At 42.3% G+C, this 16,842-nt stretch overlaps 1 protein-coding gene across 1 annotated transcript in view; it reads right to left on the bottom strand.

The window, feature by feature from the left end:
* dchs1b (dachsous cadherin-related 1b) overlaps positions 1-16,842 on the bottom strand; it is an 85,491-nt gene that overhangs the window by 14,656 nt on the left and 53,993 nt on the right. The window contains exons 5-12 of the mRNA XM_026180996.1: positions 8,754-8,942; positions 6,775-7,006; positions 6,413-6,649; positions 4,799-5,860; positions 4,398-4,585; positions 4,079-4,175; positions 3,818-3,975; positions 1,206-1,646 (exon numbers count right to left, since the gene is read on the bottom strand). Coding sequence (XP_026036781.1) covers positions 1,206-1,646; positions 3,818-3,975; positions 4,079-4,175; positions 4,398-4,585; positions 4,799-5,860; positions 6,413-6,649; positions 6,775-7,006; positions 8,754-8,942 — 2,604 coding nt within the window. The remainder of the gene's footprint in view (positions 1-1,205; positions 1,647-3,817; positions 3,976-4,078; positions 4,176-4,397; positions 4,586-4,798; positions 5,861-6,412; positions 6,650-6,774; positions 7,007-8,753; positions 8,943-16,842) is intronic.

The following is a 16,842-nucleotide window of genomic DNA, read 5'->3' as shown; positions in this document are numbered from 1 at the left end:
TTCCAACTCCCAGCAACAACAAAAATAAATAAATAAAAAATAGGGAACCACCCCTCACGCTCCACCTCATGATGCTTAATCGACGTAATCAACCTTAATTTGATGCAGTGTGAAAAAAAAAAGCACAGAAATCAATTATTTTTCAAGAAATATTAAATAGATTCAACATCTTTCTTCAACAAAATTGCAGACTGCACAGATGGTACCTTCCCAAAGGAAAAAGTACTATAGCTTACTAGGGTATATATATTAGACTTAATAGTTACTATATACAGTAATTGACTTCTATTCATTTTACATCAAATTAAAACTTTGGGTGTCAGATAATTATTTATTAAAAGCTCGACATTTTAAATGAGAATAAGAAAGAAAAGTATGTCTTTGTGCCCCCTTTTCCCTGTTCATGCCCTATCGGCCCCCCTGGCTAAACTTTGCTAGATCCGCCCCTGCACAGTTACCAGCGTCAGCTACGTAGAAAAAGATCCTGTTGTAGAAAGTAATATTAAATAAATTCTAACAACAGCTTATCAAGCTTAAACGTGCTGCTGTTGTTCAGCCGCTGGTTTCCTCTTTCTGGTGCAAAGTGGGCCAAAAACAAACCAGAGAGACGGACTTGCGACAGAAAAGCCGATCAGCTGATCATTAAGCAGTTTCATGATTGAAGAGGCAGCAGGAGAGGCAGTCGCTCCATATATCGTTTGTTAAGCTTAACGCAGGAATGCTTTACAAACATTCAGAGATGGACTTACACACTTGCTTTACTTCTCTCGGGGATAACTTTGTCGGAGATGAAATGCCGGGTTGCTAGCGAAGCTCCACATGCTATCCAGACCACCGACAGGTCCCGCATGCCACAGCTGCTCTATCACGTGATGCATACTGCTCCGCTAATGTTCTGAGGTGAGTTACGGCGTGTTGCAAGTTTTGTGAGGTGCTTTCGTGATATTTAATGGATCGGATTACATTTTTTATTTTTCTCCGATATCCGATCCAGTAATTTAGGTCAGTATCGGACCGATACCGATACGTAATATCGGATCGGTCCATCTCTAGTTCTGTTAACAGATAACAGAATAACTGATATTTTAGGATTAAACAATGACAAAAAACAGTGAATACAAAGCTGAAAAGAACATGAATAACAACATAACTCAGATTAACTGTGCTTTATTGAAAGCATATTGATCCCATACACTCTTTCCTACCTGATCCACAGCTTGGAAGGTGTATATGGAAGCCCCTGGTTCGATGTTCTCGTGGATCACAATGGTAACGGGGTCTTCAGTGAACTGGGGCGCATGGTCATTGCTGTCCTGCACGTTGATATCTAGTTTCACTAGGTGGCTGCTGGGAAATGCCTGAGAGAAGTCCGACACCTCGATGTGCAGGGTGTATCTTGAGCCCTTCTCATAGTCCAGCTCCCGGACCACGTACACATCGCCCTTTAAGTGGTCCACCATAAAGGTCCCATCGCGATCTGTCCCTCCCACGACCAGGTAGGTCACCTGGCCTTCCAATAGAGCAGATTCATGCTGATCAGGTGGACGGACTGAACCAATGACAGAACCTGGAGCTGCCCCTTCGACTGTGTTCAGGGACATAGAGAGAATGTTGGGCTTGGGGCTGGACCTGGAAGAGCTGAGAACCTAAAGAAAAGGAAACTAGTGTCAAACAAACCAATTTCCTGAGTATTTGTGGTAAAGTCTTTCCAATAATAATTGTGATTTAAATTGCAGTGTAATTCATCCTTGGATCTGTCCCAAAACAGACTGAAACAACACTTCTCGGTAACAAAAAGGAGGAAAGCGGCAAGAAGCTGTATACGTGTGTTAAAGGATCTGATTTCCTCTGATATTCTGCAGACAATGCATCTATATGGCTCTCACCCCAACCCATCCCTAAACACAGCCTTGGGCTGTAGTCTGTTTCTGTTTTGTTGTTAATGCTATAATAACCTTCACAGGCACTCTCACTGTGCATGAAGGCATTACGTGTAATCCTTCCAGTAAATATCTTGACACTGCCGCATTCTGGCTTCAACTTGAGAGTCAGGCTTTGTGACCTGTGACAAAATAATGAAGGGTGTGATAGTAGGGAAAACTGTAAGTGTTCCAGTTCAAATAATTCAGAGCAATAAGCAACCTCCACATATGCTACAGGCTGCTCCAATGGGAAACAAATATGAGCCAGAGGGCCTTTGACACTTTGAACCACCTCAGGGTTCAACACTGCTCTGGGACGGATCAAAGAGCTCTGAGGAAATATAAGCAGATTTTCTGGTTTCATCATCATGAAATACACACACGGACACACACACTCCTTTGTCCTCAATACCTATAGCGATTAGTGGAGGTTTTTTTCCTCCATTAATTGGATTCAAACTAAAACTAAAAGAGGAGGGACATGATGTGGTTAAGTCTGACCACTTTTTGCACGTATTTGCAGGTGAAATGCGCTACTATCCACACGTTATCAAGGCCCATTTGTTACTACCTCACCCCCACTCACTCACAACTTGACCCATGAGACCTTTAATAACAACCTTTTAACTCTTACTCGTAAGAGTTAAATTCTTGGGTACTTTCCATCAGTTTTTAGAACTGAAAAAGCCTCTATCCTCTATCCTTGAAGCCTCCAGTTGCTATAACTCAAGTGCCTATAGGACTACATCACTACTTTTGATCACTTTTTATTAAAAAAAAAAAAAAAAAACAGCAGTAGAAGCAGAAGTATGTTGCAGCTTTTCCTCCGTGCTTGATTGTAGTGCCGACACAAACAATAACTGATTGCACTGAAATTCTGGGCTCAAGCTCCAAATGGATGACTACAGCTGGTGAAAGTCTGTTTTTTAAGTAATTTGCTTAAATGCACTTCCTCAGATCACATAATTTAATGAGCTGGCAGCACTAACAAATGTGCTGCACTGCACTACTTTTTCGCCTCATTTGCCTTTTCTCTGTACAGGCTAACTATCATGTGTACTGTAGTACATGTGGTGTACAACGGTATCCGTGTGTCTGATTTTACGCGCAGCTAAGGGAAATGTTATCTCAAAATCATTAACTGGAAACGTTACCTCATGCAAGTGTTTGAACGTGTCATTACAGCAAGCGTGTCTCTGTGCGTGCATGTATCACTGCTTGCTACTGTACTGCAGTGTATTCCCTTTCTCTCTGTGTGATTTGATGCAGCTGGCTTTCATCAGATCTCATCTGGGAGCATTTGATTCCAAGGTGCCTGTTTCCCCTCTGTCTAATCTCAGAGCCGCACAAGCAGTGCACAGGCGAAATCTAAGGCAAGCACTCCCATCGTAATTAGCATCCTTTTCCTTTCTGAAACCACATCGCACAAAAACACTGAGCTCCTAAGCTTTTTTTTTCCCCTGCAGTTGAATTCCTGATATTGTATGTTGATATGGAGGACTGACCCTCCTCCAGAAAGTTCACAGTATTAGCTCAGTCTTTCGCACCATGAGTTCTAGTTACCCCTCTAACCTTTGGATCAGGAAACACCCACTAGATTGGATAGAGCTCTTTGTTTATAAAGGCACAGGTTCAGTTTTTCTCTTTCTCATATTTACCTCTTTTCCAAATTCCTTTGACAGTCAAACTGCTCACTGTTGTCCTCAGATTGAGGAAATTACAGCTTGTGTTACAAAAAGAAACGCAGAAGGACTGAGGTGAAGCACAGATGTTTAGGTTCGCTCACCAGACTTTGTGTCCAATCAGGAGACGTCACAGAATATTTTGGAAATTCACTGCATATGAAGATGTTTGGCAGCTGGATGAGGATATGAAAATGTGCAGATTGTGTTTACTTGTATTCGTAGCTGGCAGGTGGAGCTGAGTGTCGGTGCGCCGTGGTCGGCAGCAGTCACAGTGAAGGCGTACTCGGCTCGCTCTGTCAATCTCAGAGGGGAAGCGCTTCTAAGCTCACCGGTGGTTGGATTGATGGAGAAACGCTCTGCTCTGGAGCCTGAAGTAAATGAAACAAACATTAACGATGTATGTTATGTGGATGCCGTGGCATGTGGAAAAATCTGTAAATTTGTGGCTATAAGATGAATTATGAGGCTCACCTGATAATGAGTAATAGATGGTGCCATTCTCTCCCTCGTCTGGATCTTTAGCTGCCAGCGTCCCTATGACTGTTCCTGATGGAAGCCCCTCAGTCACCTGCAAAGAAGTATTGTTACTCACCGGGAATGAACGCAACTGCAGATCCATTAAATCCTCACTTTTAGGGCAAGTTGCTACGATACCACCTCTCTGTGGGTTTATGTCACACCCCACTAATAAAACCCCAGCATGCATAAAAGAAAATTAGATTCATTGATAGATAAAATTTATCCCCCAAAGCTGCTTGCTGATATAACTAATCTCCCCCTCCCTTCTCACCTGAAGCACCAGCTCCCTGTCAGGTCTGGCATGAATGAAACTGGGGGCGTGGTCATTTTCATCCAGCACAGTGATATGTGCAGTCCCTGTTGCACTGCGAGGGGGCGTACCCCCGTCCTGTACAACCACAATAACCTGATAGCTGGACTGCTGCTCTCTGTCCAGTGCAAGGCGGGTGCTAATCTCACCTAAAGCAAAAAAAAGGACACGAGGGAAGCCGTTGAGTAATTACCGTGTTAATTTAATTTAATTGAGAAAGAGCAAATCATCAACTCCTCAGGGGAAATTATGCTGGTATTATCACTGCTTATGAAGTAACTACATTTCATGCTGTGCAGCACAGTTAAAAAAAAGTGTACTATTATCCCTATTTGTGTTATGGTTACGGTGTTTATTGTTACCTGTTTGCGAGTTTATCTGAAAATGCCTGTCTGTGTGCAGCAGCCTGTAGGTGAGTCGAGCATTTAGTCCTGCGTCTCTGTCCGTTGCAGAAACCCTGCCGAAGCCCGTTCCCGCGTGCAGGTTTTCTCTGACAGCCAGAAACACCCTCTCCTGGCTCAGTCGAGGGGAGTTGTCGTTTTCATCCGTCACTGTTACCCGGACGGTCGCGCTGCCGGTTCTTCCTGCACCTCCTGGGCCCGAGGTGGCAAGAACAGTCAACAGGAACATGTCTTTGACTTCTCGGTCTAAAGAGCTCCGAACAAACAGCCAACCGCTATCTGCCATGATGCCAAAACCTGCGGCATCACCATCAGGTCTGAGGCGGTAGGAAATAGAGGAGGAAGATGATGATGAGGAGGAGCTTCCACCATTTCCAGAAGCTTCTCTGTTAAGTGCACGGACCTGAAGGAAACGCGTGTTTAGAGGGGTGTTTTCACGTAGTTCCACGCGGTACGTAAGGGTATCAAAGTTTGGGCCTTGTGCGTCTTGTGCTTGGATGTGGACCACAAGGGTGAAGGTGGAGCTAAGTTGAGGGGCTCCACCATCCTTGGCAACCACCTGAAGGTCATAGCGAGGGACACTTTCATATGATAAACTCCCAATTAGACGTACCTCCCCACTGCCCCTGTCGACGCCAAATGTCCTCTGGCCACTGCTGCCTGCAGCCCCAGCAGAGACTAGATCGAAGCTGAGCTGACCGTTATGGCCGGAGTCTTTGTCGGTGGCCTGAATACGGTAGATAATCGTCCCCATTTTGGTGATCTCGGGTAAAAGAAGGGACTCTGATGAGGATGGCAGGAAGGTAGGGGCATTGTCGTTGATGTCTGCAATGGTTATGTGTACCCGGCTGATTCCATATGCCGGAGGAGAGCCAAATCGTGCCTGGATCTCCAGGTCAAGACTGGAGCAGGTCTCGTGGTCCAGAGGAAGGGCTGTGCGAATGGTACCAGAGGCGCTGTCCACTGTAAAGTAGCCATGAGGGTCTCCAGATGAAATAGAGTAGAAAATATCCTTAGAGCCACCTGATGGAAGACAGAAGATGTAAGGAAATAGTGAGAAATTATGCCACATGGGATTTTCAAATGAAAATACAATAAAACAGAAAACAACTGAGGTTGAAATATTAAGTGTTTACTAAGAAATAATAATATGAAGACCAAGAATCAGATTCACTGAGAGCCTTGTATACCACCACAGCCATCTGTCAACTACACCACTGATTATTCTGACTCAAAATTACATCCCAATTAAAATCCATCATTAACCGTGAGAGAAAATAGGAGTGCGAGTAGAAAATAATCGCCAGTAAATTGTGCACCGTGAGGCGGATGTGATTTCTTAATGGAGTGTATACAATTGTTGCTTGGTTATTTCTACAACTACTCGAGAGATAAGGCATCATGCTGCAGCCCATTAGTGCATTTTTGTCCTGGTACTTGTCAGGAAGATGAAAATGGGCAAGCCGCACAGAACTGCTTCTCACTAGGGAAGTATGCAAGTGTTAAAAGCAAGCCTGAAATAACCAAAGCAGACCCAGGAATCCAATAAAGCATGTGAGCGTACAAGGGCCTCACCTGTCTTAGCAGAAGCACGAACCACTCCCACTGCCGTCCCCCTGAGAACATCCTCCGACACGGTAAAGAAGTACTGTGCCTGTTCAAACATCGGAGACGCCACTGAGCCCCCGACGACGCTCACGTTCACTCTGGCATTTACCGGTGCTGTAAGACCGCCCCCATCCTCAGCCGATATGACCATGGAGATTACCGTGTTGGCTTTGCCATGGAGTGAGCGGGAGAGAGAGATCACACCTGCAAAAAATAGATACATACAGACAACAAGTTCATTTTTATGTGAGTCATTTTCACATGTCTTGGTTACGGTCGTAACATACATGATTGTGCTGCACATGCAATAATAATAAAACACTACACACCTGTGTCCTTATTAAGGGTAAAGAAACTAGATCCTCCTCCAGGTACAGTGCGGTAGGTTACTCTTCCGTTTTCTCCGACATCAGGGTCATTGGCTGTTACCTTGACGACAGACGTTCCTGGAGCACTATGGGTACTGAGACTGACCGTGTACAGGACTGGATAGAAGATGGGCCGGTTATCATTGATGTCCACCACCGTGACCCTCACACGGGCTACTGAACTTAGACCACCCTGTAAAGGAAATGTTAAAAAATGGTTTGGTCTACTTTATTTGACTACAGAAAACCCTAAAGTATCAGCAAGCTAAGCCACCTTACATGAGGAGGCACAAAGAAGAAAAGGACAGTGCTAGACTGGATCAGCAGGAGGAATACTGTATTGTGCTGTGTAATCTGCTTTTTTAACCTGCTTTGCTGCTATCAACAGCCCAACAGCTCTAAAAGTTTCTGAAAGTTATTTACTGTAGGTTATCAGGATTATCCACACATCAGTTGGTGACATCACAGAAGCTACATCCATGTTTTATGTGCTGTCTTTAGCAGAAACCACAACTCGAATGATATATCAGAGCTCTGCTGACTTGACTATTGACCCATAACTGGATGCTAAACCATAAGAAGTGCTAGTTAAGTTAAACCAACGTCTCCCTCCCTTCTAGCACAATGTAACAAGGAAAACAGCATTCACTCTGTGTATTACCCCCTAGTGAAAAGTAACAATGCAGGGCTTTTAAAGGTATTAGTCAATGAGTTTGCACTCATTACACTATCTCTCTTTATGAGACCATTAAAAACAGAAACAGCTGAGACAAGGGGCAGACGCGAGCTGAGTATTTGGAAATGAGCAGGTAACACTACAGGACCACGATGACTAACAATAACAAATTTACAACAATTCTTGCGTTTCTATTACCTTATGTAAGCCAACAATGATCAAGAGATTCAATGGTTTATTACATGTACTATCGAAATAGGAGTTTCAATTCCTATTTAAGTCAATCCTTTGGGAATAACTGATAGTTTAACCTTATCCCTCTTGGAGTTCCCTCTGATTGTTTTGCCCAGCTGCCGAGGAACTGGATAGTGTCCTCATTAAACGCGTCCTGTCACTTTGATCAGATTTACTCGAGTGCAGCTTTAGACTTCTTTAATTTGCTTTAACCCTGTCACTTTGATCAGAAGAAATATTACATATGCAACAGGCAACGTGTTTTGTCATGAAGCATCTTCAATCAGCTGAAATATCCCTCATCTAGCTACAGAACTAATGCCGTGACTTTCGTTGAAGTTCGAGCCTTTGACTTTTTCCGTCTCCTTCAGAAGTCTATTTCAGTTACAAATAATTAGGTTTTGATTGCAAAAACATGCAAAGCATGAGGGATTACTTCAGCATTTAATGTGCTTTTGCTTTGACTCAAAGAGGTAGCTGAAATGCTCCATATGTAACTGTGGCTGGTTAGCTTAGCTTAGCACGAGGAACACATAAAAGCGCATTTTATTTTCTCTGAAAACAGGAATTTCCAGCAGAATCTCTAAGGCTCACTAATTAACACATATGTCGTTACACTTTTTCCTCACATTTAACATGCAGTTCTCACATCAGGAATGTAATTCTCACCAGTCTTAACGCAGTTCTTAAAACACCTACTGCTTCTTCTTCTTCCATCTGCTCCCTTTAAAGGATTATCTACCTCTGTTTTAACCTATCCCTAAGTCTCACTGCCATCCTATAAACTGATGTGAACATTGCATCAAAGCAATCGAGAAAAACTGGGATCTATCCTAATATAAGAAATACATATTGCAGTTTTGCAGGATGGTGCTACTAGTTTTCCCACATTACACAGAGAGCTTTCAATCCTGTCTCTTTGCAAGAAAGTAATGAAGCATATTCCTCAAATGTCACTTGATGTTTCGAGGAATATTCTGGTAAGATCTCAACCTTGCAGAGCTTACAACGATTTTCTGTAGTTACTTACTCCATCTGTTGCTGTGACAGTCAGGTCAAACTTGTCCAGTCCCTCATCCCGGTCCAGAGCTGTGCTGGTGCAAAGTTGGCCAGTCTCCTTGTTGATGGTAAACTGGGTTGGCAATGTGTTTCCAGAGCTTGAACCCAGGTTGTAGCTTATAGTACCAAAAGAACCACGGTCCTCATCTGTGGCCGATACCTGAGGGGAAAAGAGACCAATGTAAGACAGATGCTTCGCCAGTGCCAACTAGCCTAAGAGACACATAAGGATTTCAAAAACCATCACATCCAGCAGGTCCCACAATCTGCATGAAATAAATCCTACATGTGTCATGACTATTATATACGAGCTAAGGGCCTTTCTGTTATCACAATAATGTCCCATAACACAATCACCTCATAGGCCCATACATCTGCGCTTGTCCAAATATCACACACCATAGCACTACTTGTTATGATTTCCAGACTACTATAAAAACGAGCATCTGTGAGAGCAATTCTTTTTTATATACCGCAGATTGTGGTATGTAAAAAAGTAGATCTCCCCAATGGTGTGTTTGAAAAGCTGGCAAAAGAAACCATGCATATAGAAGGGAAGAGAAGAGAAGAGAAGAGAAGAGAAGAGAAGAGAAGAGAAGAGAAGAGAAGAGAAGAGAAGAGAAGAGAAGAGAAGAGAAGAGAAGAGAAGAGAAGAGAAGAGAAGAGAAGAGAAGAGAAGAGAAGAGTATGTGGATGTTTATGGAGTCCAGCTTATGGCTTCAAACAAGACACTAATGGATGTGAAAAAGTCAAGTGGCACACGATGGCTTTCATATCACACTGAACTATGATTCAGACTGATACACACCCCGACTTGAGAACCACTTAAATACACCTCAGAAAATTTCTCTATTTCTTTCCTCTAAACAGGTCTGCATGGCCCAACCTCAGACCCATTTGCTCATATTTACCTAACATCCTTTTTGTTTTACCACACAAACTGAAAAGCACCCACCACATAAATATACATTAACCCGTATGTGCTGACAAATTCTATTAAAACATTTATAATACCACAAAGATTTCCTTGCAAAACACAAAAAAGGAAACGGCCTGTGTTCTCTGGGGTGCTGCTTCTGACTTAAGTTCTGCACGACTCCATAACTTTGTTTGGTGGCATTTATGGTCCTTGTTAAAAGTAACATTGTTGCTCAGATGTCCAAGCCTTGAAGGTGAGCCAAGATCCAGGAGGCCTCACGACATCGCTCCCTCTCAGTAGTACAGTCGCTTCTCTTACGGTAAATCAACAACAGTAACTTACAACATCTGAAATCTTGGATTTAGGTTTTTATTTTTTTCTGACAAAGGAAGCTTGTCTAAGACACAGTATTATATAGAAAAAAAAACAGCTTTTATTTTCAGACCTGGAGAATATTGGATATTTTTTGTTTAAGAATTAAGCAGTAATTTTATAAGAAAACATTTTAGAAGTTACAGCCCTGGCTAACACCTGGTCTTACCACACTCAGTGCAGCCAGCAGATTTTTGGGCTAACACTTCCTGTTCTAGTCACTGCCTACTGATGAGGACAAAAAGCTATAAGAAAAAGCTAAACCAGTGTCAGATTATAGCTGATAATTTCAAAACTTAATTATGGTGGCTGCTGTCATTCTTTTGTCTCCACACAGATCCAGAACCCAGACTACAAACAGAAAACACACAGGTTATCAAACATGGCTACAATGACCAGTCAATATACATGGTAAATGGATTGGTATTTATATAGTACCTTTCAACTCAATTGCAGCACTCAAAGCACTTTCTACTGCAAGTCCATTTCACCAGGTCCCATACATTCATACGGTGCTTTTATCTTCACCTAAGGACTTTTATCTAACACTCACACACACACAAAACTCAAGAGTTCAGTATCTTGCTCAAGGATACAGCAACACGTGGACAGGAGGATCAATCCACCAAACTTCTGACTGGTGAACAGCCTGCTCTCCCACCTGAGCCACCACCATCCACAGCCATCGATTACAAACTTCATCATATAAACATTTCTGCATTTCTTCAGATATGTATGTTTTTGTGTTGGCACAGGATTTTCCCTCCCTGCTAGCTTCTCAAAAGTCATTTCAAATCATAAAATATGCAAGTAAAAGACACGTTCCTTATGTCTGTGCTTGTTATTTAATGACTTTGTCACACATCTGAATCTTGCATTCTGGCCCAGAACCCCACAGAGGACAGGACCACCGTAGCAGACATCCGGCTCGTCTTCCTTCCAACTCAGCAACACATGTCTTCATCATTACACTTACCTATTAGCTACAGATGAACACTACCACCTTGACTCATACTGTTTCTCATATAGGAAATTAAGACATGGTAATATTAGTAGAGCTCATTTACAGTTGCTGCATTACCATGGCGAGACAGTCGTGGATTTGAGGGGTTATACTGTGCCTCTTTTTTTGGGGCTGTGTTTACACCTAAGGGGGATTTAGATCATCGCTGGGACTTCCTATTGAGTACAATGTTGAGACTATGCTATCTTCAGGATCTAGGTTCATGTCTGAATGTTCATCATATCTTCCCAGCTGTCTGTGATGGATTAGCCACCTGTGGTCACAATATTTGGGCCATTGTCCACGTGCTTGTATATATGATGAGCCCAATTTTTTCACTAATTATAATTAAACATCCATGACCGCCCACTTGGACATGTCTATATTTACCCCAAAAGGTATGTCTCCATAAAGACAGGGCAGAGGATGTTCTACCATAAGTAGGACAACACAGGAGGTGTAATTAAATTTGCTGGGCTTATATGACACACATGGGTTATGAAATACTCTCTCTTTTTTTTTTAATGGACTTGGACTGGAAAAAAACCTGCACAGGGAGTCTGGGAAGAAAAAGAAGAGCAGCACATTGATTCTCCACGCACTAAAATGTAAAAACCTAAACAGTATGGTATGGATTCTTCATGCTGGAAAAATATGCAAGACAAAAACACAAGACTGTGGTAGAAAATGGCTCGAAAGCTCACTTTCACATAAACCACGGGAGCTATAAAAAAAAGACAAAATGATTTGTGCTTTCATGCTGCTACAAACCGTATACAGTACAGTGGCTGTGTTGTTCAAAAGCCAGTGTGTGACCAAAAAAAATGCAGAGTTAAAACTTTAAGAATGGAGCACATGACAATATCTTTAAATGAGATGTGTAGCATCAAATCAACAATCCTGAAAAGACATGAGCTTACAGAGTTATCTCTGTCATCAGTCATTTTTTCCTCTGTCAATCCATCTGACAGTGCAACCCGTATGGCACCGTGTTTAGTTTAGACTGCACAGGCCGACAGGATGGATGCCATAAGATATCAGAAATTCCCCCTCCAATTTGTTGCCATAACCTACAGCTCTTATCTCGACTTACAAAAAAAGTAGCACAGGTTTAAAGCCAATAAGGTAATCTTGTAAACACACACACTCGACATGTCTTCATAAATCAAGGGGTCTGGTAGGCCAGAAAAGGGTTGCTGCCAGGGACGAATCGCTCCAACGAGGGAGCCTGCTCTGTGCTCCATGAACAGCCTGCTTCATCTCTGCTTAACTACTCCTTATCGTACATCCTGGAGGTAAACATGTAGCTACATAGTAACACAAAAACAGACACCCGTCTGTACCTTTTAACATCTAAGTCTCTCTGTGGGTTTGTGCATATTTAAAGTCAAGTTATTAGAGAATCTGTTTTGTAAACAAAAAGTCCAAAAAGATTCATTTCCTTTTTTTGTGAAGCTCTATAGCCAGACACAGAATTAAGAAGCACATATGGTGCTCGATATGACATGAAAGGACAATAATAGTGGTTTTGCAAGTTGATCTTTTACATTTTAGTGGAGCAAAGAGAAACTAATGGCTGCCTGGAAGGTGGTAAATGCCTGAACTGTGGTTCACTTTGGCAGTAATGCTAAGTATACACAATTTGCAGTTAATGGGCTAAATCTTGCAAAACCACTAATGTGGTTACTTTCTTTGGGAACGCTGATATCACACCTGACGTATGAAAAGGCAGAAATTTTTAGAGAAAAGATTGAAAAAATAAGGCAGGAATTTACTGATAGCAGCGGGTTAAGATAACATAAATCAGCCATTAGTACGAGGAACCTCATACCAGGGCTCCGTGTGCAATAAAGCCGTTTGGATGGAAATATTCAACTGAGTGAAAAAAGCAGGCAACATGGCTAAAATGTCATTTTATTGTGACTAACCTCTAGATCTTGTATGTGAAGTCCTAAATGCTTTCCTCTGAAATTCCATATTTATAACTTCCTTTCTGGCCTTTCTGGTACCAAAAGTCTTACAGAGCACTTAGCAGTGAAACACAAAATGACTTAAAAGAAACAAAAGAAACAATGCTTCACTTAAGCATCTGAATTTGAAATGCATCAAACACTGTTACACATAAAAACACAGTTTTGATTTACCTATGGTGCAGTCCATTGACTGACTGTATATCTGTTAAAAGGCACAGCTGAAGTTTGAAGTCAAAGCCTGCCGAGGGCGATGTGAAAAACAGTCGCGAAGAGCGTGCCGAGTATCAGATTCACCCAGGACTGAGGCTGGGAGCTTTTTTGTCCACAGAGAGCCATTCATCCTTGGCTGGGACAGTAGAAGAGCGATCACTCACCGGAGCATTAGCAAAGAGCCAGACCTCATCATTCATTTGCCTCACTCTTCTTCACAACTGTTCCCTTTTTTGTGTCCCTCGTCTCTCTACCTTTCCACTTAGCTTTTCTGTTATGCGCCTACTGTCACTCTAATTCTCTCTGAAAAAGACTGGATGTCTCACCAAGGGTCCACTTAGATGTCAGATACACGCCTCACGCTCTGCCATTCAGCGCAGGTCATGAGTGAAAGAGATTTATCTGTCAGTATTAGTTTGTGATGCAGAGACGGAGCGGTCTCCTGTCTGGGGTGTGGTGTAAGCTAACAGGTAATATTTAATGATACCAGTGGGTCAAAGCCTTTTTCTTTAGAACTGCCCATACTTTACTTTCACACCTCAATAGATACAAGTATTACATCAGCTGACCCCATTTCAGGTTTTATATGCTCTTACTTCTGTACTAGATTATGCTTTTCCTCTTTTCACCTTATTTTATGTCCTTTCTTTCATTATACTCATGACTTTATACCTTTTGCCATACTCTTTTTTTTTTTTTTGCACTCTTTTCCAACCCATCTTTTTTCATCTTCTCCAGATGTGGGCGCAGGTCCAGATAGATCCTGCTGTTCTCTGCAGTTTGTCTCTGTAAAACATCAGCTAATGTCAAAGGGAGCTTGCGCACAGCTTCTCGGACACAGCTGCGGTTCTGCCGCAACTCAGGTTCTTTTACGGCTTCTCATGAGAGAAACAGAGAGGGAGAGAGAGCATCTATAAGCTTTGATGGTAAAACCTGTAAAACACAGAGAGCTGTCCTGATCTAATCTACTTTTTTTCCCTTCTGACTAGTGCCAGGCCTGAATGTTTATAAAGCCATCATCAGTGGTTGAGTCAGACGGGCCAAGAAGAAGCCTAATATCGATGCTCTACGATGATATCACTACTACAGCTACAACTTATTAGCTTTGGCCACCATCTCCGTGGCATTTAACTGCCACTTATTCTTAGTCATGTTTACTTATTCTCTGACAGTTTTTTCCTCAGTTACATAAAAGAAAAACTGTTGTTCTTAGGATTTTTTTTCTAATCTTCATTTTCTAGTTTGGCAAAAGTGAGATTTTATTTATTTGAAAAAAACAAGCGGTTGACTGTTTACCATGACTTTTCATGGTCTTGCTCCTTTCCTCCATTAAACTTGTTTTAAGGATGTCACTGCACTGCCAGATTACAAAATTAGCTTTAATGAGCGCGAGCATATTATAGTCACTTTAAATAATGGCCCCCACAAAAAAAACCCTCTAAAATTATACCCGTGCTTAATAAAATGGAATTTTTCTTTACATGAACAGCAGTGACCATAAAAGAGCATACTGGATCTGGAGCTAGCTAGTGAGCAGAATGCATCACTGCTGGGTAATTGCACATACGCCGAAGCTGTTTGATTTAAAAGTTATTTAAAGGTTACGCCGTGTCAGATGGAGAGAAAGCATTCATTTAACTTGTGTTGCTCTTTTTCCACTCGTACATTCCTTTGCTCTCTAGTGAGCTGCATTCCTCATATTAGGCATTCTCGAGTCTCAGAATCAATCTCTGACTTGCTGTTGCCAATGAGCTAAGGCACTATGGGTACAATTAAGATATATGGAAGGGAAGGAGCGCAGGGAGGGGAAGGTGGGAGAGGGAAATGAAGGAGGGGAAATATCCTGGCAGAAGAACAAAAGGCTGGGCTAACGATAACACGAGACCTTGAAATGGGAAAGAGGAGGATTGAGGCCTCATCTCCCTTCTCCTTCAATATCTATTCCTCCCTTGACCTTTCCTTTTCTTTTATACAGTCTCGACTCTTTTCTGCCCTCTCTCTCGCTCTCCCTCTCTTTCACTCGTTCTTTCAGCACCCTATTACGCCAAGTACTTGTTGTCTTTCATGTGGAGTTCACGGCTGGAAATGATTAGGAACATCAAACCTCTGAAAGAAAGGGAAGGGGAGGGAGGTGAAAGAGACCGAGCAAGAGCGAGAGATTGATTTCTATATTTGGAAGAAAGAATGCTATTACTATTAATGAACATAATAAGGGGTGATGGTCACCAAAAACTCTGTTTTTCCTCTGTCTCCCACAAATGTGCATACATACTTGTATACACGCACACAGCGAGGCACATTTCTAAGATGGTCCACGCTGAAAGCTTAGCAGTAAAGTGTAGCGTGGGTAGAGCTTTAGCCTGTGGAGTTTAACATGCGGACATGTGGTGTTTGTTAGGAAGTTTATCTTTGGGATGCTTCACATGTTAAAGGACACCAGGAACGCTTTACCAGTGTTGGTTTACCAACGTGCTGTCACTCCCTGCTCATATTTAAAGCTTAGTGGCAGATGGGTCGTAGCAGAAATCTGTTCCTCTGAATGGGCGGCTCACTTCAGCACTTTGAAACAACAGAATGGTGATAGGAGTGGCCATTTGGCTTCACTGAAGTGCAATTATACATTGCTTAAAATCGTGGACAAGGCAGCGCAGCCGTAGGGTTCTGCTGACCAAAAGAGATCAAGACCACAATAAATGAAATGAGTTACGATCGAGCATATGATCACACCACTTTGTGGACATGATTACTTCAGATTTTCTTCAACTTCTCTTTCACTTAAGCTAGAAACAAAGACTACTTACTCTGATACATAAATTATCAAAACAATCGGCAGTTATTTCTGACTGCTCCGTTGACTATTTTTATATGAGGTTGTTTTTTCCCCCTAAACACACTCAGAATATTACTTTAGATTTCGATTTTTAGTACCATATGACAACGTCAGCCATCAGAATCAAACTATCAGAACATGAGTCAAGAACAACTTCGCCATCTCTTTTCTGAAAAAAGGGTTGTGAATGGAGGTTAAAAGAGAGGTCAGCAGGAGATAAAAAGCTGTTTACAGGGATGGACAGTGATAGAGGAGCACAATGTGGGATGACATCACTGTACTGGATTCTGTGGAGTGATAAGAAACGCAGGAGATTTAGATGGTAGCGATCCTATCTTGTGCAAAGCCCTGCAATCTGGCTACTCTTGTGCAATTTTACGTGCGCTGTGTACGTGTGTCTCTGTGCCTGCCTCTCCCCCTCCCTTTTTCAAAGTGAATTCGCTGGGCTCTGACTGACAGCTGGCTTTATCAGACCTATTTTTTACTTATTGTTAAATATTTATAGCCGTTTAAACCCCATCTCAGGCCTCAGTGCACCGACTCTGACTGGTGCGGCAGCTGCTAGCAAAAGACCTGCATATCTGCGAAATACCAGACATTTTATTGTGGCTAGCTGCTAACAAGAAAGCTAATGAGGAGACCGAGGTCAGATATTAAGATCAAAGAAGGAATGTTGTGTGTGCCACCCAGAGATAAAAAGTAACTTTAACTTTCAGGGATGTCACAGCCTCACACCAAAAATTCAGTAGTTAG

The sequence above is a fragment of the Astatotilapia calliptera genome, chromosome 10 (genome assembly GCF_900246225.1).
Source record: "Astatotilapia calliptera chromosome 10, fAstCal1.2, whole genome shotgun sequence".
Taxonomy (NCBI): domain Eukaryota; kingdom Metazoa; phylum Chordata; class Actinopteri; order Cichliformes; family Cichlidae; genus Astatotilapia; species Astatotilapia calliptera.
This window is presented reverse-complemented; position numbering and strand designations above follow the sequence as displayed.